The sequence below is a fragment of the Castor canadensis genome, chromosome 7 (assembly GCF_047511655.1).
Source record: "Castor canadensis chromosome 7, mCasCan1.hap1v2, whole genome shotgun sequence".
In the NCBI taxonomy this organism is placed as follows: domain Eukaryota; kingdom Metazoa; phylum Chordata; class Mammalia; order Rodentia; family Castoridae; genus Castor; species Castor canadensis.
In genome coordinates this window covers 17,174,141-17,195,003 of record NC_133392.1, presented here as the reverse complement: position 1 = coordinate 17,195,003, position 20,863 = coordinate 17,174,141, and the positions used below count along the sequence as shown (strand labels likewise).

The 20,863-nt window shown below is 42.9% G+C and overlaps 2 protein-coding genes across 9 annotated transcripts in view; one reads left to right on the top strand and one right to left on the bottom strand.

Annotated features, from left to right (window-relative positions):
• Nrap (nebulin related anchoring protein) overlaps positions 1-12,999 on the bottom strand; it is a 68,077-nt gene extending 55,078 nt beyond the window's left edge. For 4 of the 7 annotated variants that reach the window (XM_020166987.2, XM_020166990.2, XM_020166989.2 and 1 more), the window contains exons 1-9: positions 12,745-12,997; positions 12,333-12,427; positions 11,338-11,425; positions 6,940-7,044; positions 5,208-5,312; positions 3,973-4,077; positions 3,185-3,289; positions 2,330-2,437; positions 1,960-2,064 (exon numbers count right to left, since the gene is read on the bottom strand). In XM_020166987.2, the coding sequence (XP_020022576.2) occupies positions 1,960-2,064; positions 2,330-2,437; positions 3,185-3,289; positions 3,973-4,077; positions 5,208-5,312; positions 6,940-7,044; positions 11,338-11,425; positions 12,333-12,427; positions 12,745-12,816 (888 nt within the window). In that variant the 5' untranslated portion in view covers positions 12,817-12,997. Of the gene's footprint in view, positions 1-1,959; positions 2,065-2,329; positions 2,438-3,184; positions 3,290-3,972; positions 4,078-5,207; positions 5,313-6,939; positions 7,045-11,337; positions 11,426-12,332; positions 12,428-12,744 lie in introns of all 7 variants that reach the window. The other 3 variants (XM_074078269.1, XM_074078271.1, XM_074078270.1) reach the window with 3 other exon arrangements.
• A 3,503-nt stretch (positions 13,000-16,502) lies between these two features.
• Positions 16,503-20,863, top strand: part of Casp7 (caspase 7) — a 34,958-nt gene continuing 30,597 nt past the window's right edge. The window contains exon 1 of one of the 2 annotated variants that reach the window (XM_020166985.2): positions 16,503-16,693. The gene's annotated coding sequence lies outside the window, so the exon portion shown is untranslated. Of the gene's footprint in view, positions 16,694-17,328; positions 17,462-20,863 lie in introns of those variants that run through there. The other variant, XM_074078266.1, reaches the window with a different exon arrangement.

Here is a 20,863-nt window from a genome sequence, read left to right as displayed (position 1 = left end):
CATCTGCACTTTGCCCACCACCCTTGAACAGCCCTCACTGAGCACCTTGGGCTCATGTGGGCTAGTGACTCCATTTCTCTGAGGCCTCCTCTGAGGTAGGAGGCCTGCCTGCAACAGCACCAGGCCTAGACTCTGGCACACATGTTTTCTTAAATAAAATAGTTGGGTCAAATTCAAATGCTTAGACTTCCTTTTGCCCAATAGTAAAAATTGTTTAGCTTGATTTCTTGTCTGCCAGAATGTTCTGGGCCAAATGTAATAAGCAAAAAAAAGTACCCTTAGGAAAAACAAAAAGGCTCTCAGATTCTTCAATAATCTGTTCTATGGTTTTTCCTTTCTTGCTGTATAGTTTTTTTTGTTTGTAGCCTTATTTGTGTGTGTGTGTGTGTGTGTGTGTTTGTATCTAAATCCTACTCTTAGAGGGGAGTCATTGGTTACAAATAATAAATTGATTACATGATATGGTCTTTTCCATGGGTCTAGCTACTCATTAAAAAGAAGAATGAACTGCTTAGCAATTAAGGCACTACAGATATTTATAGTGTCTGCCCACCTGCCTGTTTCTCTCTTGCTCCCTGCTATTCATGCCTTGGCAAGTCCTGCTAAATATCACATAGTGAAATGCCACATTAGACTATCCCCTCAACAGCTGCTTAACTGTGCTACCAAACTCCTGCTTTGATTCTTGTGTTTGTTATTATTAAGACTGAAAGTTTCCATTGATATGCCCAAGTAATCAACTACAATAGTATAAAGTTATAGTTTGTCTATATGTAGAGGACATGGCTAGACACTTGCAGTAAATTGTGTATGTTTATAACTACAGGTAGATATGACAATGCAAATACAGAACAAAATTTTTTTGCCAATTATAGAAGTCATATTTTTTTAACAAAACTGAATTTTTTAGAAGTCATACTGAGCTTTCTAAACAACATATAAAGGACATAAAACCAGTAAAAGTATATTTTCTTCTCTGAGTTTAAAGCACCAGATACTGCATAACTAACTTGTAGGATTTGAAAAAAAGGGTCTGTTTAATTTAAACCAAGTGTTTTTGCTTGCCCAAATACTGTGCTAGTTCCAGAAAATACAGAAAGATATGCAAACAAAAACTTGCTTGTGTCTGTTGTCTCAACCTTTCCACTTCCTGAAAATATGTTGTTTGTCTGAGAAATGAGATTGAGAAAAAAGGTTTGCACTCTCTGGCATATTGCTTTATCTACCAACCTAGATAAGAAATTCACTTCTTAGAAAATGAGCCCAGTTACTTAATGAAACGCTCTTTTGTTTGTTTGTTGGTGGCACTGAGGTTTGGACTCAGGGCTTCACACTTGCTAGGCTGGTGCTTTACTGCTTGAGCCAAGCCTCCAGTCCTCTTTACTCTGGTTATTTTGGAGATAGGGTCTAGCCTTTTGTCCAGGTCAGCTTGGACCTCAATTCTCCTATTTTACACTTTTTGCCATAGCTGAGGTGACAGGTGTGTGCCACCATGCCCAGCATTCCCTCCCCTGTTGATATTGGGTTTCTCAAACTTTTTTTTTTTTTGCCTGGGCTGGCCTAGAGCAGTGATCCTTTCAGTCTCAGCCTCCCAAGATTACAGGCATGAACCACCAGTGCCTGACTCAGTATTTTTTAAGACACACATTTTGGTTCCCTTCATGTTTACACAGTGATGGGCTAAACACAGCCAATCTTAGTCTTTGGAACTGTTTTCAATGAGTAGATGAGAATGTCTTATTCTTGGCCAAGTCAACACAATCTGTTTTCCTACAAGGGTCAAGTTGAGCCCTATATATTTTTCTGACTTGGAAAATCCACCAATCTTAAATAGGTCAAAGATAAATCACAGCCCACCCCTAATCAAATGCCATAGGTTGTACCACAGCTAGTAGAGGTCAAATTGAGAACTGACTGTGGAAAAGGCCAGTCTCCCAAGGGAGACGCTGTCTCACGTACCTGACCATACAGGTCTACACATTCCTTTGTCAACGTGCCCTCTGCTCCAACAACTGGACCAGCCACTCCCCTCATTTCTCTTTGATATTGTTGATGGTACCTCACCTATTGGAGCAAAGGGCAAATTCAGTGAGTTTCACCTCCTGGGCACAGAAGCATCTTGTGAAATATTCTTGTTCTGTTTGAGTCTAGGAAATATGTCTTAGCGAAGTGCCAGGTCATTGTCATGCTAAAAATGATTTGAAACTATGAAGGAAAGCCATTCCTTGGTTCTAATTGGCATGCAAAAGTAGGCAGGAAGTTGGACCTCCAAGCCTCGTTTAACTTCCTGCTTCCTCCTTAGCATAACAACATAGCCATGGGCACTTACGTCACTTGCCAGCTCACTGGCTCTTCTGGCTATCTGATAAGCCGGTGTGATCATAGCAGGAAAGCTGCCTTTCCCTTTCTGCTGTTCATAGTCCTCTGTGTATCTCACCTGGAGAATTAGAAAAAACTAAAAGTGAATCAAGTGCTATAATCCTGTTGTCTACTAGATTATGTTCGTAAGGTGCTCTTTTAAGGGCTCCCATGTCATCATGCCCATCTCCTAACAAAGCTCTTAAGCACAAAACTGGCTTATAGCTCAATGGACTGTGTGCTCTTATCTATCTTTTTACTCCCAATACTGCCAGTGGAATTGGCACATCTTAGTGTCCACCTGGTGTGGGCCAGGTAGTGAGACTGGGCATTGGAGTAAGCCTCCGTCCTTACTCCAAGGTCAAGCTTGGAAGACAAAGGAGGCTTCTGAATTCTAGATATAGGCCAAGGGAAGTGGAAATCATTTATTAAGGTGAAGCTAGATTTGTGTTTCAAGCTCCCATTCATATCACACTAAGTTCTTGGGCTGAGTATGCTATCGAGCCTGTGGGCTATGAAAGGGGAGTGGCAGAAATTCTTCAGAAATTTTATTCTCTAATTTGCAATGGCAAAAGAGAGTGGGTACTTCCAGTTTGGTACTAATCTGATTTAATGGCTTCTATTTAAAGATTTTTTTTTTTTTTACAAAGTCTATACTTCTGGACTTATCAGACTCAGCCATCCCTGATTGACCCAGAAGGTTCTTCCTGGTACCCAGGCAAGACTGAGATGCCCCATATAGTAGTCCTCCCTTCTCCTCTAGGTAAGAAAAGAATAAAGGGCCTTAAATGAAGACCTCTGTGACTTGGGCTCCATCATTTCTTACATCACTTTGAAACTGTCCCCCTGCCTTGGCCCGAAGCAGCTCAGGGGTATCCACCACCGGGGTGAACCTGGAGATGCGCTCATCATGTCCTTTTTTGTATTCCACCTGATGACAAGATAGCACAAGTGAAGGTCACACTCACCTCATAGCCCTTGGGAAGACCTTCCCTTGCAGCTCTCCTAAAGCTACACCATCAGACTACACTCAGCACAAACCTGTGGCAACTCTTATGGTCACAAAACCATCTCTGCTTTTGAGCTAAATTCAAGAGAGTGTCAGACACTTCTAAGTGTTAACAATAGCAACTCACTCAACCTCTATAGCGATCATGTCCAGTGGAACTATTGTTTTCCCTACTTCACAAATGAGAAGCCAAGAAACAGAGAAGTTAAGTAATTTTGCCCATGGTCAGACAGCAAATATAAGAAAGAGTCAGGATTCAAATTTCAGCATTCTGGCTCTAAAATCTGAGGCCTTCACAAATAAACTATGCCACTCCTCAGGAGGAGTTTAAAAAAGAATCAGCAACCTCAAGAAATCATTTGGTCCAGCCTTTGGGCAAGCTACCTAGTCTTCACTCCTTTTTATAGATGTGGCCCAATCAAGGCACAGAGGATAAATGATAGAGAAAACAGAAAAACACAGTTTTTCCATCATACAACACAATCAGTACCTACTGTCCAAAGTACTCTCTTATGCTTTTTTTCTGAATCACAGAGCTGTATAATTGATGGTAAAAATATCAGCATAATCAATGATAAAAAAAAAATTAGCACTGGGACACTCACTTGGCTGGCTAGTTGATTGGCTTTCTTGGCTCTTTGATAAGCAGGTGTGATCATGGCTGGGAAGCTCCCTTTGCCTCTCTGTTGCTCATAGTCCTCTGAATATTCCTGTTGGCCAGAACCAACAGCAGCATGAGAACCAGTATGATATTGGTTGAGAACTAATGGAATTGCAATAAAACTAATGAAACTGGATCCATTAGGTACTTGGGAAACATTTAAAACTCCCACGACAAGTGTGAAAATGGTATTTGAATAACATTACCAACACTTATTGCCCAGGTCAAAGGGTAGCTCCGTCAATGCTACATCAAATTATGGAGCTGTTGGCACAGCTCCCTAGGTGTCCTTTTACTCCAAGCTTTCTTGATAGCACAGCAATTAATGCAAGAATATTCTTCTGCTAAGGATGGTTCTACAGCATTGGAAGGGAAATGTCTTTTTCCCCCCCTCACTTTCTGAGCATCTCTGATAATTAGTTTTCCTTATGAGTCATAACAGCTTAGCATTTGGGCTTCTATTGCTTTCTTTCTATTTTCTAGTCACAAAGACACAGTATTTTCCAAAGTTGATTCTTCAAAGAGTAGGTAAGTGTATGCAGAAGGCCAAGAGTACACTATGCAAATGGTTAGGGACCTCTGCAGTCCAGGCTAGAATTGTCTTTCTACTCTAGCACATGCTAAGGTTCACAGTTCTGGAGGTCAGGAGATGAAAATGGGCAATCAGGGATAGTTCCTTCTGGAAGAACTGGATAAGAATCTAATAATTATTAAACTATTATTAAATAAGTTATTTAATTATTAAAAATAAATTTTAAATTATTAATCTAATTTTTATTTTATTTTAATTATTATTTTAAATAATAATTAAAATATTTAAAATTATTAAAATACAAAAATTATTAAATGACATAATCTCTTTGCCTTTTCCACATTCAGGAGGTCCCCATATTCCTTGGTTCCTGGCCGCACATGCCTTTGACCTCTGCTTCTGTCATCATGGAACCTTTTCTCTGATCTATCCTTCCTATCTCTCTGCTATAGAGACCCTCATAATCACAAAGAATCCAGATCTTCCTATGTTCAGCTCTTTAACTTAATCACAAATGCACAGTATCTTTGATTTAAGAGGTAACACTCCCCAAAATATATGGGGATCTTTTCAGGGGCGGATAGTATACTGTCTACCACAATCTTAGAAAATAACCTAATTGCTAAAGTAATTTTTAGGGTCCTTACCTCACCAAGAGACTGTCGAGCCTCAACTATCCTGACGATTTCAGGGTCTGGCAGAGCTCCTGGATACCAAGTATGCCCTTCCCCATATCCAGGCCAGTAGGCTCTCTACAAAGGAAGCACACAGATGCATACAAATATGGGCACCAACATATTTGGATGCCAAGAACGTTCATCTACCCCCCACTCCTAGCAACACTCACATACATTGTTAAAATAAGATATTCTCTAAAAATGATAAGCTCCTATTGATATATGGTGAATCTCAGTTAACTAGACGGCTCTTTGTTTCAAACTAGAAAATGGTCTAATATCCTAGATAATTGAACTTCTGGAGATAAGCTGATGTTACAGAAAAATTCCAAAGATAACTTAATGTGCCTTTGCATATCAATTCCCTAAGATTAGGGAAGGGGGAAGTCCCTGTTGACAGGCAATCAGAGATTAATCAGCATTATTCAGACAAATTTCAAACACCCACCACCTATTATGTGCCTGACAACTGACAATGAAAAAGGAAAAGAAAAAAAAAAAAAAGGAAGGAAGACAAGTTTCTCTTTTAAGATATTTATGATTTACCTTTGGAGTTAAAACTAGCACAGGAAACATATGGCAATTAGAAAACATTTGTATGTTTACATGGGCTTTAAAGATGATAAAGTCTCAAACAGCAGTCTGTATGAGATGGAACCTCATTTTGGCAAGAAGATGGAACTTGAGTAGGACCCTCAGGACCAAGGTCAGTTAAAGGGCAAAGGGAGAATAAATGGCATCATGCCCTCTAAGTCCATTCCATACAGGCAGGAACAGCACCTAGCATATAGCAGACTCCATAACTGTTTGTTGAGTAAGTTCAGGAGTATAAGGAAGCAGAGATGGGATTGGTTTGAAAGGCTATGAGGAGCTGGTTAGCTGGATTTGAGGGGAAGAGATGGGATCCAGGTAGGCTGCCTGTGGGGCAGTTTGGATAAAGCCAGGCTTTGGAGATCTGGAAAAACATATGAAAATGTCTCAACCACACTAGATAGTGGGGAAATCTAAATTAAAACAAAACACAGATTGCCAAAAATCTTTATCTGATAGTATCAAGCACTGGCAAGAGTATGGGGAAACAGGTATCCTCACAGTCTACCTGTGGGAGTATAAAATATGCAGTCATTTTAGAAAAATTTAACGGTCTCTATGAAAATTTAAAAGGCACATTCCCGTGGATCTAGCAACCTCATTTTTCATTGCCTAGTTTAGAGAAACACTCATTTGTGTCCACAAAAGGTCATAAACAAGAATGTTCATTGAAACTTTGCAATAAGAAATGTAAATAACCCTGCCCAGCCCAGCAATAGGACAGCATGTTATGTCCACTTCTAATGGTAAGTCAGGGACATTCAAGAAGCTGCATGTGACCAACATGGCACAAAAGGCTGAGGAGAGGCAAATCCAGAAGCAGCAAAGGCAGTATGGGAGGACCTCACAGAGATCCATGCAGGAATGACATGAAACAGAACAGGGAGAGAGACATGGAGAGGAAGGGACAGGTCTTAATGAAGAGTCAGAGGAAGAAAGGCACCAAGGAGCAGATACAGTTGAGATGCTGCAAAGACACAATGATGGAGCTTTTTCACAGAACAGACAAAAGAAAAGATAACTGTTTTCCCTAGAGGTAATAATAATGCACTTCTTCTTCACCATGTGGCTTTTTCTCTTTTTTCGAACCCATGTATCACCCCTCTCTCACCTCGTTCACCAGTGGTTGCCTATTAGGTGCACCTGCTCCATCCTTGGATTTCATGTCCCAGTGAAAAACTGATTTAAACTGCTCACCATCTTCTTGGTCATTGATCTGCACAATGAAGATATTGTCAGTAGCATTTCCATAAGAGACGGGAAAGATAAATAAATAAATAAATAATGCGTAGCTAAGTTTGGGGGGATTTTTCCCAAGTCTTTACTGCAAAGTCACTTCACTGCTGTTCAAGGCACACTGCACTGTCAATCTCACTGTGGTTTGTTCTGCACCACCAACCAGGTGGTACACATTGAGTTACTGCTGTGTTCAAAGCTCTATGGAGCAGTGCAATCAAAAAGACTAAGATAAGGAGCTGGAGGCATGGCTCAAGTTGTACAGCACCTGCCTAGCAAGTGTGAGGCCCTGAGTTCAAACCCCAGTGTTGCCAAAGAGAGAGAGAGAGAGAGAAAGATAGAGAGAGAGAATTAGATAAATTCTCTGTGAGTTTAATGTACAATACAGTCTTCAGGTTAGATTAACTTCAGAAAACATTGGACATCAGGGTTCTGTTCTTCTCTGTAGTCCATGTAACCATCATCAAGGGAGCTTGATAAGATTCTGGCTCTCCAATTTCATGGAGGTATAATTTTACCCCTAACATCTTGATCAATAATAACATTTAAGTTGATTTTTGTGTATAGGTATAAGGTAGGAGTCAAGTTCATTTTCCCCTACAAATAACTAATCATTCAAGCACCAAATTGAAAGAGGATCCTTGCTACAGTGAGTTGCAGTGATGCCTTTGTCATAATTCAAGTGACCACACATGAGCAGCTCAATTTCTGGACCTTGTCTTTTTAGTCCACTGGTCTAAATTGAATTGGTACTGTTTTTATACTAAACATTGAAATATGGTAGCTCAAATCCTTCCATTTTGTTTTCCAAGATGTCTTGGCTTAAAATTCTAGAGCCTTCAGATTTGCACATCAATTTTAGAATCAGTCTGCCAAGCTCTATAAAACACACTATGATTTTGGTTCAGATGGCATCTGATGACACAGTCACACAGATGTCAATTTGGGCAGAAGTGACATGTCAACATCTTCATGACTTTGGGCAGGCAAAGATTTCTTAAAAAGAACTTGAAAATGTCTAATCATAAAAGAAAAACTCAAAAGGTCTTAAGTCCAAACCAAGATATCATAATTTATTAGCTCTGACATGGGGCCCAGAACATGCAAGTTTTCAAAGTAAAGTTTAAGTCCTTGCTTTATAGATTATGAGGGAACAGCTCAGAACAATTTAAACCCAGGAATTCTACTTTCTTATCAAGGACACTTTATGCCAGCATCTTTCTGGGCCTGATACAGCTTCCTGCTGTTAATTCAATCCAATAGTGTATTTTTAAATACACTGACTGAGACCCCTTTGCAGGCTTTTTCTTCTTTGTATTTTGAGAAATTATTGTGAGCTTTACATAGATTTAAAGCAAGGCTTTTGCAATGAGTGGCCAGTTAAATATTTGTTGTTGGGGGACTCCTTGAGCAGTGCACATGCTTCATAGCACCCCTGGTTTTTACCCACCCAATCCAATAACTCCCCCCCTTCCCAGTTGTGACAAACACAAATGCACTCAATCATCACATGTCCCCTAGGGGCAAAACTGCCCTCCTAGAGACCAACATACTTAAGGAATGAGAAACATACAACCAGAATGGATGTTCTATCCCATTTCCAGAAAGCTTTACTCCCCACAGTGAAAACTGCCACCCCAGGGACCTTTCACCAGTCATGATCACACCGACAAAGTAGATGAGGGAAAAAGCTGTACACGCTCCTGGTGATGTTAAGCATTACGGGCTAAGTTCATTCTCTGAATCAATGAGAACCGAGGTGCTTCATTCTCCAAAAATTCCATTCACACCCACCAAACAGGACATTCTCTTATGAAATATTTATTTATTTTTCCAAGAGTGACATTTAGAGAAGAGAAAAATTTAAATCTGTGCAAATGCCAGCTCAAAATGCTCTTCTTACTGTCCTCCTTCATCACTCTTACTCAGCAGCCCTTCCTGCTTTTATAAATCTTAGCACATGCACAATGAATTGTTTCTTACTGAGCTGGCAAAGCCACTCAGGGAGGGAAGGGGGTTAAGAGCTGGGTCCTAGAAGGGACAAGTTGTCCATTTCAATTTTCCTGGAGGGAAAGGGGGAGAGCGGGAACACACAAATGCACATATGTACACATACACTACATATACACATACACGTGCACACTCATGTATACCATGTACAAGTGTACACACACCAATACACACAAACACACATATGCAGTATAAACATACATGCACACTCAAGCATACCATATACACATACCATATATTTGCACGTGTGTGCACGCACACACTCATGCTCAAACACACATACACACATCACATATATACACAGACCTTGTGCATGTATATACCTATGCACATACACAGAACATACATGTTTGTGATGCACACAGATATGTATGCATAAGTACGCTTGTGCATGCATCATATGCACACACGCATGTGTGCACAGCTTTTCACACCTATATGTGCCAATACACACTCGATATGTGCACATGTGTACATGTACACACAGTCACACAGTTATATATATCCAAACAAAAGGACACACGCAGGCCTCGTAGGAAGCTTGCATCACTGCCTGTGGCTGGAAGAAGAACCAGTGGTAATCCTAGCCTCGTGCCAGGTTGGGCCTGTCATACATAGTTAACAGAAAGTGAGTCAAATACTACCTCACAGAAAAGTAAATATTGCATGACCTGGTGCATAATTTTAAGGTGGACTTGCCAACTGAGGCAAGGGTAGGCTGGGGAAGTACAGATAGTCTGGATTTTTCCATACTATCTGTACTTATGCATCAGATGCATAAGTACATCTCCTTGTACACAGATGCAGGACCATCTGGATATGTGAACATGTTCTGGAGAGCTCACCACCTCTAGGTATGCCTGGGCCAACAACATGGATTTACAATTGGGCAGAACCAGATTTGTACCCAGTAAGCTCAGTGAATCTGGCCAGGCTGCTTACACTGTCTGAGCATGGGCTTCCTCAAGTGTAATATGATAATTGCAGAGGATTCTTGTGAAGAATAAATGAGATAGAGAACTCAGCAGAGCATCTGGTTACCTGATAACCAAGAGCTAAATTCAGTTTTTATTGTAATTTCATGTCACTGCCCTCATTCATCGAGAGACAAAACCAAAGTCCTACAGGAAAAGTCTTCTCTGGAAGTGAAGTGCTCAGGAATTCTGAAGGCTCACGAGTGTGTAGAAACCAATGGTGTATGAGCAGCTCTGAACCTCAGATTACTCATCCCAAAAATGAGATAAGAACAGTAACTACTTCATTGGGTTACAATGTGTATGAAGTAAATTAAGCAATTCTCTAGTCAATACTATATACTTGTTAAATAAAAGTAAGCTCACAATTCATGCAAAGCACTTAGGGAAATAAAGTATCAGGGCCATGGAGAGAGCCACACCACAAAGGCAATAGCTCTACTGAACACACATTTTATTGAGTAAGAGGACAGCCTGGCAGGCACATAGCCAGAATGAGGCAGGGTGACATCAGGAAGTGAGTCTCGGGTGAACAGAGATTACTAGAGAGCCCTCCACCTCCTGGGTAATTTCCTAATTTTAGAAAGTTGCTAAGTCCCGTCCCACAGAGCAACTTCTCATGGGGTCTGGGTGAGAGAAGCCCAATGATTCATCATTTCAACAAATTGCAAGAGTTCTATCAACAGCTGAGTATTTGACCAAACTTCACTGTTGACTTTTCAAAAGAAGTTGAGTTTATGAATGTGACCTCCTTGTCTACCTTCCCATTCCAAACCCCTGCTCTCAAGCCAAAGCAAAGTCTCTCTGACCTAGACCTACTCTGAAAAGGGAAAGAGAGGCTGCAGTTAATATTAAATAACCACTGAATTCAGGAACATTTAAGAATGTGGAACTTGAGATGCCTGATTTTCTGTTCCAAAATAATACAAAGGAAAGAAAAGAAGTGCCCTTTAATATTTTCCAAACACATAAACTTCTTAACTGTATTAAGTACCTAGTGTATGCAGGGCCTGTTGTATAAACTAACATCAGTGTACCTAGAGCTAGCCTGACACAAAGATTATATTAGAACCAAGGATCTCAAATCTTGACTAGATCATCCCACACATTGCCCCAAAATGTTGAGTGAGGACAAAAAGCAACATGTGTTACTCACATGTGCTTCCAGTGTGCATGTGGAGGCAATGAGCCAGTTCACTTATAGCCATAGACACTTAAAAACTAACAGGTGCCTGAGCTAAGGGCTTTTCTTTAAAGGCTATTTCGAAATGCAAAATTAAGCAACTTACCCCACCCATGGCTCCCAGACACTTCTTCACATTTAGATTTAAAGGAGTGTGATAGACACTAGTGAAGGTGTTGTTCTTAGGGTTATGGCTGCAAAAAAATAGATATAAATAAAAATTAGAAATGTACTCTATCGAAGATGACTAACTATTCTTAAAGATACAGTCAGTCGGGCTGGGATGTAGCTCGGTGGTACAGCGCTTGCCTAGCATGCGTGAGGCCCTGGGTTCGATCCCAGCACCAAAAAAGAAAAGACAAAAAAAAAAAAAAAAAAGATACAGTCAGTCACTTTTCAAAACAACAACTAGAGCTGGCAGAGTGGCTCAAGTGGTAGGGTACCTGCTTAGCAAGTGTGAGACCCTGAGTTCAAGCCCTAGTACCACCAAAAAAAAAAAATGCACTCAAAACCAACAACTATAAAACTTAATAACTAAATTTATGATTTTCTAGGCAATGAGTCTTACAGGAAAAGAATCAAACCAAATAGTAAATTCAACACATACAACTTAAAGATAAAATGTATCTGCATGTGACCACACAAACAAGTTTCAGATAAATAAAAGTTGATTTGAAAATTAAAGACACTTTAAAGCTCTCTATGCCTATCTGTGCCAGTTACGTTGTTCTATACAACGTTTAATAATTTGACATGAGGGTGGACAGATTTGAGCTTTCACTCATAAGAAATTTGAAATTTTTGGTCCACTTCATAAAATCACACTTTAGCTCTACACTGGTTAGATGGAAGTAACTCCTTTGGAGAGGCTATTTCTTAGATTTATATGAGCTGGATCTTCTGTTCAAATAAAATTGGGTTGATTCACTGTCCTGGAAAGGTAAATACCAGACTTGAATTTTAGCCTTATCTACTAAAAAATGTTTACAACAGTGAAACTAAAATTTAGAAAGGTATTCATTTGTGTTGAACCTTTAGTTGGTGACTTGTTGAAAGATGCACAAAATTCAAGAGGAGCTGGGGAGGGTAGCAAACACTTACGCGTGACAATACGGCTTTTTCTGGTGACTCACAAAGTTATTAACAGACAACATCATCTTGCAGACTTCACAGTGAAAACACGCTTTATGCCATATCTAGAAATCACACAGAAAAAAAAATGTGACAATTACTTATTTTTCCCTAGTGCCAGAAATCTTTTAGCGTAAAAAAGAAAATGAAATTTAAGGATGAAATGATAATTTAAAAAGTTAAAAGCCACACGCAGGACTGCAATGTTAAATAAATGGATAACTTTTTTGAGGCAACATGGAAGACACAGATATAGCCAGAATCTAATAAAGATAGGCAAGTGCCTCTTTTTCTTATGGATCAACCCCCCCCCCACATCCATATGTAAAAAGATGAAGGACACATTGCTACTATTGCCAAAGGCCAAGTACCGTCTACTGACCTGATCTATACAGCTGATCTTCTCAGCAGGATAAACCCCATAGCCACACCTAGAACAAGCCTGCACATTCATCTTGGAGTCTGAAGACAAAACGAGAGGCAACAGGCAAGGTCTCCAACTAGAACCTGCAGTCAAGTTGTTCCAGTCTCCAAAATCCCACACGCTGTGAAACTCCTATGGGCTCCTTGATCCTTCAGTATCTGACTTCTACTTTCCTCCTCTGACCTTCTGGTTTGAAGTCAGCAGCTGGTTGGTTTTTAAAGCTGCCACTTACTCAAGGGGCTATTTTGGCAATTTGCTTAGCACGCATGCGTCTGGGAAATAAGGTGGAGGTATTTCTAGCTGACATGCCTCTCTAAATAGAAAAGTGAACTCACCACAGCATCATGTTTATGTGGATAACCAAATCTTGGTGTGTGATCAGGCAGCGTGTAGCAGTTGAACACTAACTGTGATCATAACCCAAGAAAAGAACCTAAAGAATAACCTCACCCCCGTCTGCTGATCAAATTAGAAAAGCTGACTCCAGGCATCCGGTGACTAAAGCAGACAGGCCAGCTCCCCAAAATACAGGAAATAAAGTTGGATTGACTCCCTTGGAAAGGTAAATACTAGATTTGAATTTTAGCTTTATCTACTGAAAATGTTTACAACAGTGATACCAAAATTTAGTGAGTTTCTACTGGAATGTAAAAATAAGAACAAATGAGAACTCTTGGTGTTTTGTTCTGGAATGTTCCAAAAAGGCCTTTTTTGCGTATTTCCTGGCCCTGCAGGCCCTAACAGGGATGGCTTGAAGACAAAATCTCTCTTCCTGGCTTTGTGACGTTCCCATTGCCTTCAGTGTCTGTTTAAACACCGACTTACAGAGATACCTTCCACAAAATGACACCTTATTTGTCCCCACCCTGAATTCATTACCTTCTGTTCCCTCTGCCTATTTGATAGTCTTCATCACAGTTATCACCACCTGAAATATTAAATATGAATGTATCTATTTTGATAAATTGTGCCACCTCCATCGGAGTGTAAGTTCCATCAAAACAGGATACTTGGATCCATGTTGTCGTTTTTATATTTCAGTGCCCACCTAGAACAAGGCCTGGTGCTTAAAAGGTGCTCAGTGTTTAGTGAATTAGTGAGATAAACTTAATACACCCACATGCCTACAGAGGCCAGGTGTAAAGTCATAGATAATAGCTAAATAAACAGATGAACACGGGCCCCAACAATGCTCCTCAGTCTGGCCAACTGTTGTCAGAAAGGGATTAGTACTCAGCTCTGCTAAATATTCTGATTTTTTCAGAGAAGGCCAAAATCTGCATTTCCCTATCCTAGCCCACTACACACATCACACCCCCGCTTGGCAATAAAGCAATTAAACAGGACCATGACTGTGGGCGTACTGTTCTGGAAGATTATCAGTTTGTCACCTTTGATCTCTGTGCTCTGAGGTAAGGCTGGGTGTCCCCAGGTAAGGTGGATAGAATCCAGTAGTGCAGACTGCAGAAATCCTACTAGGTACACAACTTCTCAAGCCTCACCTGAGAGTGGGGTGGAAACCCCAATAATCACTGGGGATGAACTTTCCCCCATTTCTAGAGGGCTGGTAATCAGTGTTGATTTCATTAAAGGAAAAAACTACAGAACATTTCTTCTCTGACAAAGACTGATTGCAACCTACAGCCGTGACATTTTTGAAAACAAAGATTACTAAAATGAAAAATGTTTAATTTGACTTGTACCAAAACTTCTGTTTCATGAGATCAGACACTGACAGGAGAAACAACCCTGTCTAACCAGAAAACAGGACAGGACAGTTTTAAGATACTAAAAGTAAGCATGCGTGGCTGGGACAAGACACACAGCTCTCACCTGTCTGACACATGCTAAAGTTTGAATGTGTCGCCAAGGTTCACCCCCAATGCAACAGTGTTGGTAAGCGAGGCCTAAAGAGTTACTTAGTGGATTAAGGTCATCACTGAGAGAGTAGATTGTTATAAATTGCATTTGGTCCCCTCTTGCTCTCTCTTGCCATGGGATGACATAGCAAGAAGGCCCTCATCAGATGTTGGTGTCACACTCTTGGACTTTCCAGCCTCCAGAACTGTGTCCCAAATATATTTCTGTTAATTATAAATTATTCAGTCTTAAGTATTCTGTGATAGCCACAGAAAATGGACTAAGACAAAAGACACTGTGATTGGCAGAACAGACAGAAAACATAGAACAAGTTCATGGCTCAGGATGGAGGGTGTAGCTTAGTGATGTATTACTTCATGTCCAAGCTCTGGGTTCAATCCTTAGCACAGCAAAATAAATAAATAAATAAAAGTTAAAAAAATTACATGATTCAACACCAAGGCTGGAGAGACACAGGTGATATATTCAGAAAACATTTGCATTCAAAATTTCAGTACAATTGTTACAGAGGGGGAAGTTCAACATGGTTTCTTCTCGTCCATCTTTCCAAGATGGTACCTGAAAATACGGTGATAATCCCACCTTGGAGCAGTAACTCCGGAGTTTTTTCACACCAGCCTACAATAAAGAAGTGAAAAGGGATTTCCCTTCCAGCCACCTCTCGATGGATTCTTTATGTGAACGCATCACAACACTGACATGCCATGATGCGTGGTGGGGCCTTCTTGTGGATGGACAGTTCATTGCTTTTCTAGACAATCTGATCCCAGTTCTGCCACTAGCAAGTGTGAGTGTGGGCACCTTCCCTCAGCCTTGGATTCTTTATCAAGTGAGTAGATATCAATCATTAATATCTCCTAATCACTCCTAAATTGCTTCACTGTATTTCAGGAAAACCCTGCAAAATCTTGGATTTACAAGTTAGATAAAGCAGAAAGTAGCCAGGTGCTGGTGGGTCACACTTATAATCTTATCTACTCATAGGAAGCAGAGATCAGGAAGATCACCATTGGAAGCCAGTCATGGCAAACGGTTCACTAGACCCTATCTTGAAAAAACCCATCACAAAAAAAGGGCTGGTGGAGTGGCTCAAGGTATAGGTCCTGAGTTCAAACCCCAGTACAAAAAAAAAGAAAGAGATAGTAACTTATTTGCTTCTCTGATTAGGATGCTTCATTTCTCAAATGACTCCCAGTGAATTCCTTTAAAAAGCAAATCATCTTAGCATGTACAACGGCTTCACTTACCCCTCCTCCCCAACATTTCAGGGACACAGGTATTAAATAAAAACTAGGGGAGTCACCTTATGAATGATGTTACTGCCTATTAAAAGTATTCAGGATTTTCACAGGGGTCAACCAATTACTATTATTCCCTTACATTTGCCTAGGGTCAGTCTTTCTTGATACCAAAAAAGTGTCTTTACCTGGTGAGATTTTAGAGACAATTCTAGTTTCGGGCTCAAAGGAAAACAAGTAAACTAACAAAATAAGCAGTCATGATTGCCTGACGTCCCACCATGTAGCTCGTACTCCTTTTGTTCAAGGATTTGGTAGTTCTTAAAAGCAAAGATCTCTGGTATGAATGAAAGTACAATTTCTAGATACGCAGCCTCTCCCTGGCGAATCTTGGGTGGGGGGAAGACATAGGAGGCCTCCACTGGAAGCCGTGTGTGCGTGTGTGTGTGTGTGTGTGTGTGTGTGTGTGTGCGCGCGTGTGTGTTGGAGGGATCCAGGTGAACTCATCCTTGGAAGTGCTGACTCTCCCATATTAGACCAAGTCAAGGCCACATACCCTGTACCTGACACTTGGGGGCGCTCAGTTAAGTATTTCTCCAATGATTCTGGGGCAACATCCAAGCGAGAGGCTTGGGCTGCGACGTGAGAACTTCTCTTAAGAGGGAACCGAGTTAGCGTCCTGGGCCCCCGCATCAAGGAGGGCGCCCTCGCGAGTGGAAGCCACGTCTGGGAGGCCGCAAGACCACAGTGATCCCACAGCTGGCTGAGAGGCTAGGCTTTGGAGGAAGGTAAGGCACGCGGAGGAGGCGCGGAGCTTCCGGGGGATGCGAACCGTACAGACCGGGATCCAGGGAAGGCCCAGGTCGAGATACTGACTGGGGCCTGGGGAAGCTGGGGAAGCCAAGCGCCCCGTCCCTGAACGCCGTGGGTCAATTTAAGCACGGTCTGTTTTGCAGAACGCGCTGTCCCGGGAACCGCTTACGGCGATGGGATCCCTTAGGTGTTTGCAGACTTTGTCCTGCGCGCTCTGCGCATCGCGACAATTTTTCAAACGGCGCTGCAGCGAAACGGGTGCGGGGCGGGTGCGGGGCCAGACTCTCAGGGCGCGCTCTCCCGGCGTGACGCCGGCTTTGCAGAGGGCGACTTCCTGGGCCACTTTGCCGGCGGCCACCTTTTTAGAGAGCGCTGTCCCCGGGGCGGTACCATGTGGCTTCTCGGGCCGTTTTGCATGCAGTGAACTTCACGGCACGCGGCCACAATGCAGAGGGCGACCTCCCGGCTCCGTGCGCGTGGCGTCGGGGCCACTCAGCGGGTGGCCGCCTTTTCCGAGCGCGCGCTCCCCAGGCTGTTCGCGCGGGGCCGAGAGTCCCCGCTCGCCACCTGCTGTGCTTCCCAGGGCGCACCGTCCCGGGGACGGCGCCCGCAGCCTCGCCCGGCCCGCGTCCTGCCCCCGACGGCTCCTCCCCCGACGGCGCTAGGACTTTTGCTTTCGCTTTTGCTAAGGCGACCGCGGACCCTTGCGGCAGAGGACGGAGACCGCAGCCGCATCCGGAACGGTAACTCGGCCTCGCGCGCGCCCGCCCTTCCGCGCGCGCTTTCTCCTCGCTCCCCTCCCGCCCTCCATCCCTTCCAGCCCCCTGTCGCTTCCCCTCCCGCACCCCGCACCTCTGGAGCCGGTTTGCTAGGGGTGGTGGTGTGGGGGGGGGGGCACAGGGTGGCCCCGACGGCTGACGCTGAGACTTGGGGAGCGGGCTCTGCCCCGCCCCTAACCCCTGGCTTGGCTCAGCTTGTCCTTCCCGCCGCCCAGGCCTGGGATCTTGGGACATCCCGCACCATTTGGGATGTGGCAGGGGACGAGAAATGGATTGAGAAGGGGAAGAGGGCTCTTTATCTGGCTGGGTGTGAAAGATGAGGGCTCCCTTGCTAAACAGGCCTGGGGTCCAGTTCCTGCACTTGCCAGCTGTGGGACCTTGGCCTTCTCCCTGCCTTGTCTCTTAGATGGGAAATGACGATCCCGGGCTGACTCGCTGTGCACTTGAAGCCAGGGAGTTAGGAGGCACAGCTGCTCTGTGAAGGTGATGTACGGATGAACATCACCTGCTGCAGGGCTGTTGGAGGTACCGTGGGAGGTAAACAGGCAGGTGACACTAGATGCTGTGAATTCCCTGCCCTGGGGACTGTGCAGCCTTTTACCCTTGTATTGACCTTTGTGGCTCATGGGAAAGCAAAGTTACTTGTAGGAGATTCTAGGTGGATTCCCAGCCTTTTCCCTTCCGCTCCTGGATTGGTTCCTGTCAACCTGACCTTTGCTGAGTTATAGACTGTTTCCTCCTGAGTCCTCTCTGAACTCCTGGCCTCTCTGAACTTTCTCCTACATACTGCTGACGCCTGGGTTTACAGTCCACCTTGTGCCACTTGTAAACTGTGGGGCAGATAATTACTTAACTTTTCTGAAGACACTGACATTTCTTCTGCAAGACAGGAGTAAAGTCTCCTAAGTAGTGTCCTGAACCTCGGGTGACAGCCTCTTTTCCCCCACCAGAGGCTGGCGGGGAGGGTAGAGGACATCAGGACCTTTTCTTTAACCCTTCAGGAAGAATGTCTTTATTTGAGCAAGAAGTGGGGTGTGGATTATATGATGTCATGTTGCGGGAGGGGAAGCAGGTGCAATCAGTCCATTTCCCCCTCCTGAAAAAAACAAGTGCAGACAATAGCTGGGAAATGATTTCCTCCAGCTTTCTACAGTTTGCCCCAACATGTGGACCTATTAAGTGTGTTTAGAAGTAATCGTTTCAGGAATTTAAAATATAGATGTGGTTTTAATATACTGGTGGATGACAGTTGAATGTATTCTTGGTCTTGGAGGCAATGTTAATGGAGTGTATTTATTGAATCTTTAGACTGGCCACACTGTGCCTAGCATTGTATATGCCTGGTTCCATCAAGACCTGTGACAGGCATCGACGTCTTCCCACTTTACAGACAAGAACAGTGAAGCTCAGAGAGTTTGAGTAGTTTTTCCAAGGTTCCATGGCTATTCATGGAAGAGTTGGCTGAACTCCAGCTCTGCTGGTGGCCACACCTGGGCTCTTAACCACCCTCCTACGTCCCTTTGCTCAGTAGTTTTTTTCAGTTTCAGTTATAAATAAATATTTATTGGTTGCCTGTCATGTACCTGACACTTTTCTGTGATTAGGAAAAAAAAAAAAGATTAAGGTAAGCTCTCAGCCTCCAACTCTCAGTTGTAGTCCTGGTGGATAGTAGTAAGAATAATAGCAATAACTAAGATTTACTATATGCCTGGTTGTGTTAGTATTTTGAATGAGTACTAGTCAGTTTTTTGTTACTATAATGAAACACCCAAGATAGGTAACTTTACAAAGAAAAGAGGCTTATTTTATTTAGCTCATGGTTCTAGAGGTGCAAGGGCATGTTGCCAGCACTGGCTTAGTTCTGGTGAAGGACTCCTGGTAGATGGTATCACAGTGGTAGGAGGGAATGTGAGTGGGAGAAATCACATCCTAAAACAGGAAGCTCGTCAGGCACTGGTGGCTCATGCCTGTAATCCTAGCTACTTAGGAGGCAGAGATCAGGAGGATCGTGGTTCAAAGCCAGCCTGGGCAAATAGTTCCATGAGACCCTATCTCGAAAATACCTAATACAGAAAGGGCAAATAAACAAAATAAATAAATAAAACAGGAAGCCAGAGCAGTGAGGGAGTGGCCATGTTTGTTCTTTTCTAACAGCCTTGTTAAGAGAGTTGATTGAGGGTTTCACAAAATACCTTAATCTCTTCTAAAGGCAGAGACATCCAGCAAGACCTAACAACCTCCCAATGGGTCCCCTTCCCTTAAAAGTCCTGCCACTTCTTAACATTGCCATGCTGGGGACCAGCCTTCCACCATGTGAACCCTTGGTGACAAACCATAGCACTGAGTATCAAATGTTAAATCATTTAATGAAACCTTAGACGTCTTTCACTGGGTAAGGAAAATCCCTCGAATGACTGCTGTCTGCGGCTTGGACTTTAAAAATGAACAGTTACAAAATCATAATGGCAGTCCTGTCCTCTCTAGACAACACAGCAGAACTGAGAGGCCCTGGCTTCTTGGTGGAGCCATGAGGATGAAAGTAGTCAAAATCAAGTGTTGACTCGGCTAAAATGACCACAACCCCAAGGTCAGGCACCCCTACTCAGTTACCATGCTAGGGCCTTTGGATGTTTCTAAAAGTCAAGTACAGCCCAGGAGGAATAAGGAGCAACTGAGTCACCACTCAGATTTAATAGTTAAGTCTACTACCACTGACTTTCCCTTCCTTCCCCTTCCTTCCCCTTCCTTCTCCTTCCCTCCCCTCCCCTCCCCCTCCTTCTCCTCCCCTCCCCTCCTCTCCCCTCCCCCCTCCCCTCCTCTTCCTCCCCTTCTCTCCCCTCCCCTCCCCCTTCCTCTTCACTCTCCTCCCCCTGTGCCTTCCCCTCACCCCTCCTTTCCCCTTCACCCTCCCCTCCCCTTTCTTTCTCTCACTTTTTTTCTCACTTTTCTTTTCATAGTGGTCAGCTTGTTTTATATATCCTAGATTGAGCCTTTAAGATTAAGTTTAGCAAAACAGTCAAGGCATAACACACATATTCAAGTTAGTGGTTTTTTTCTGGTGGATTTTGTAAAACTTTGACTTGTTAAACTTGAAAATACTCTAGTGAGTGCTTTGCCGATGACAATCCACTTTGAAAGGTAAGGAAGGCTCTGTGGAGGAGATTGAATGAGACTGTTGAGTGCTTCTTGCATGCCTGGCCTTCTGTTTAATCTCCTTTTGGAGACAGGGTTACCTCTGGTTTTGAAAACCACTTTGGATCCTAATCTGAGTAACATCTCCCTCCCACAAAAACACAGCAACAGTGAAAGCTGGGATGCTCATGATGTGCTGAGAAACAAAGGCGACCAGATGACTTCTCATGACCA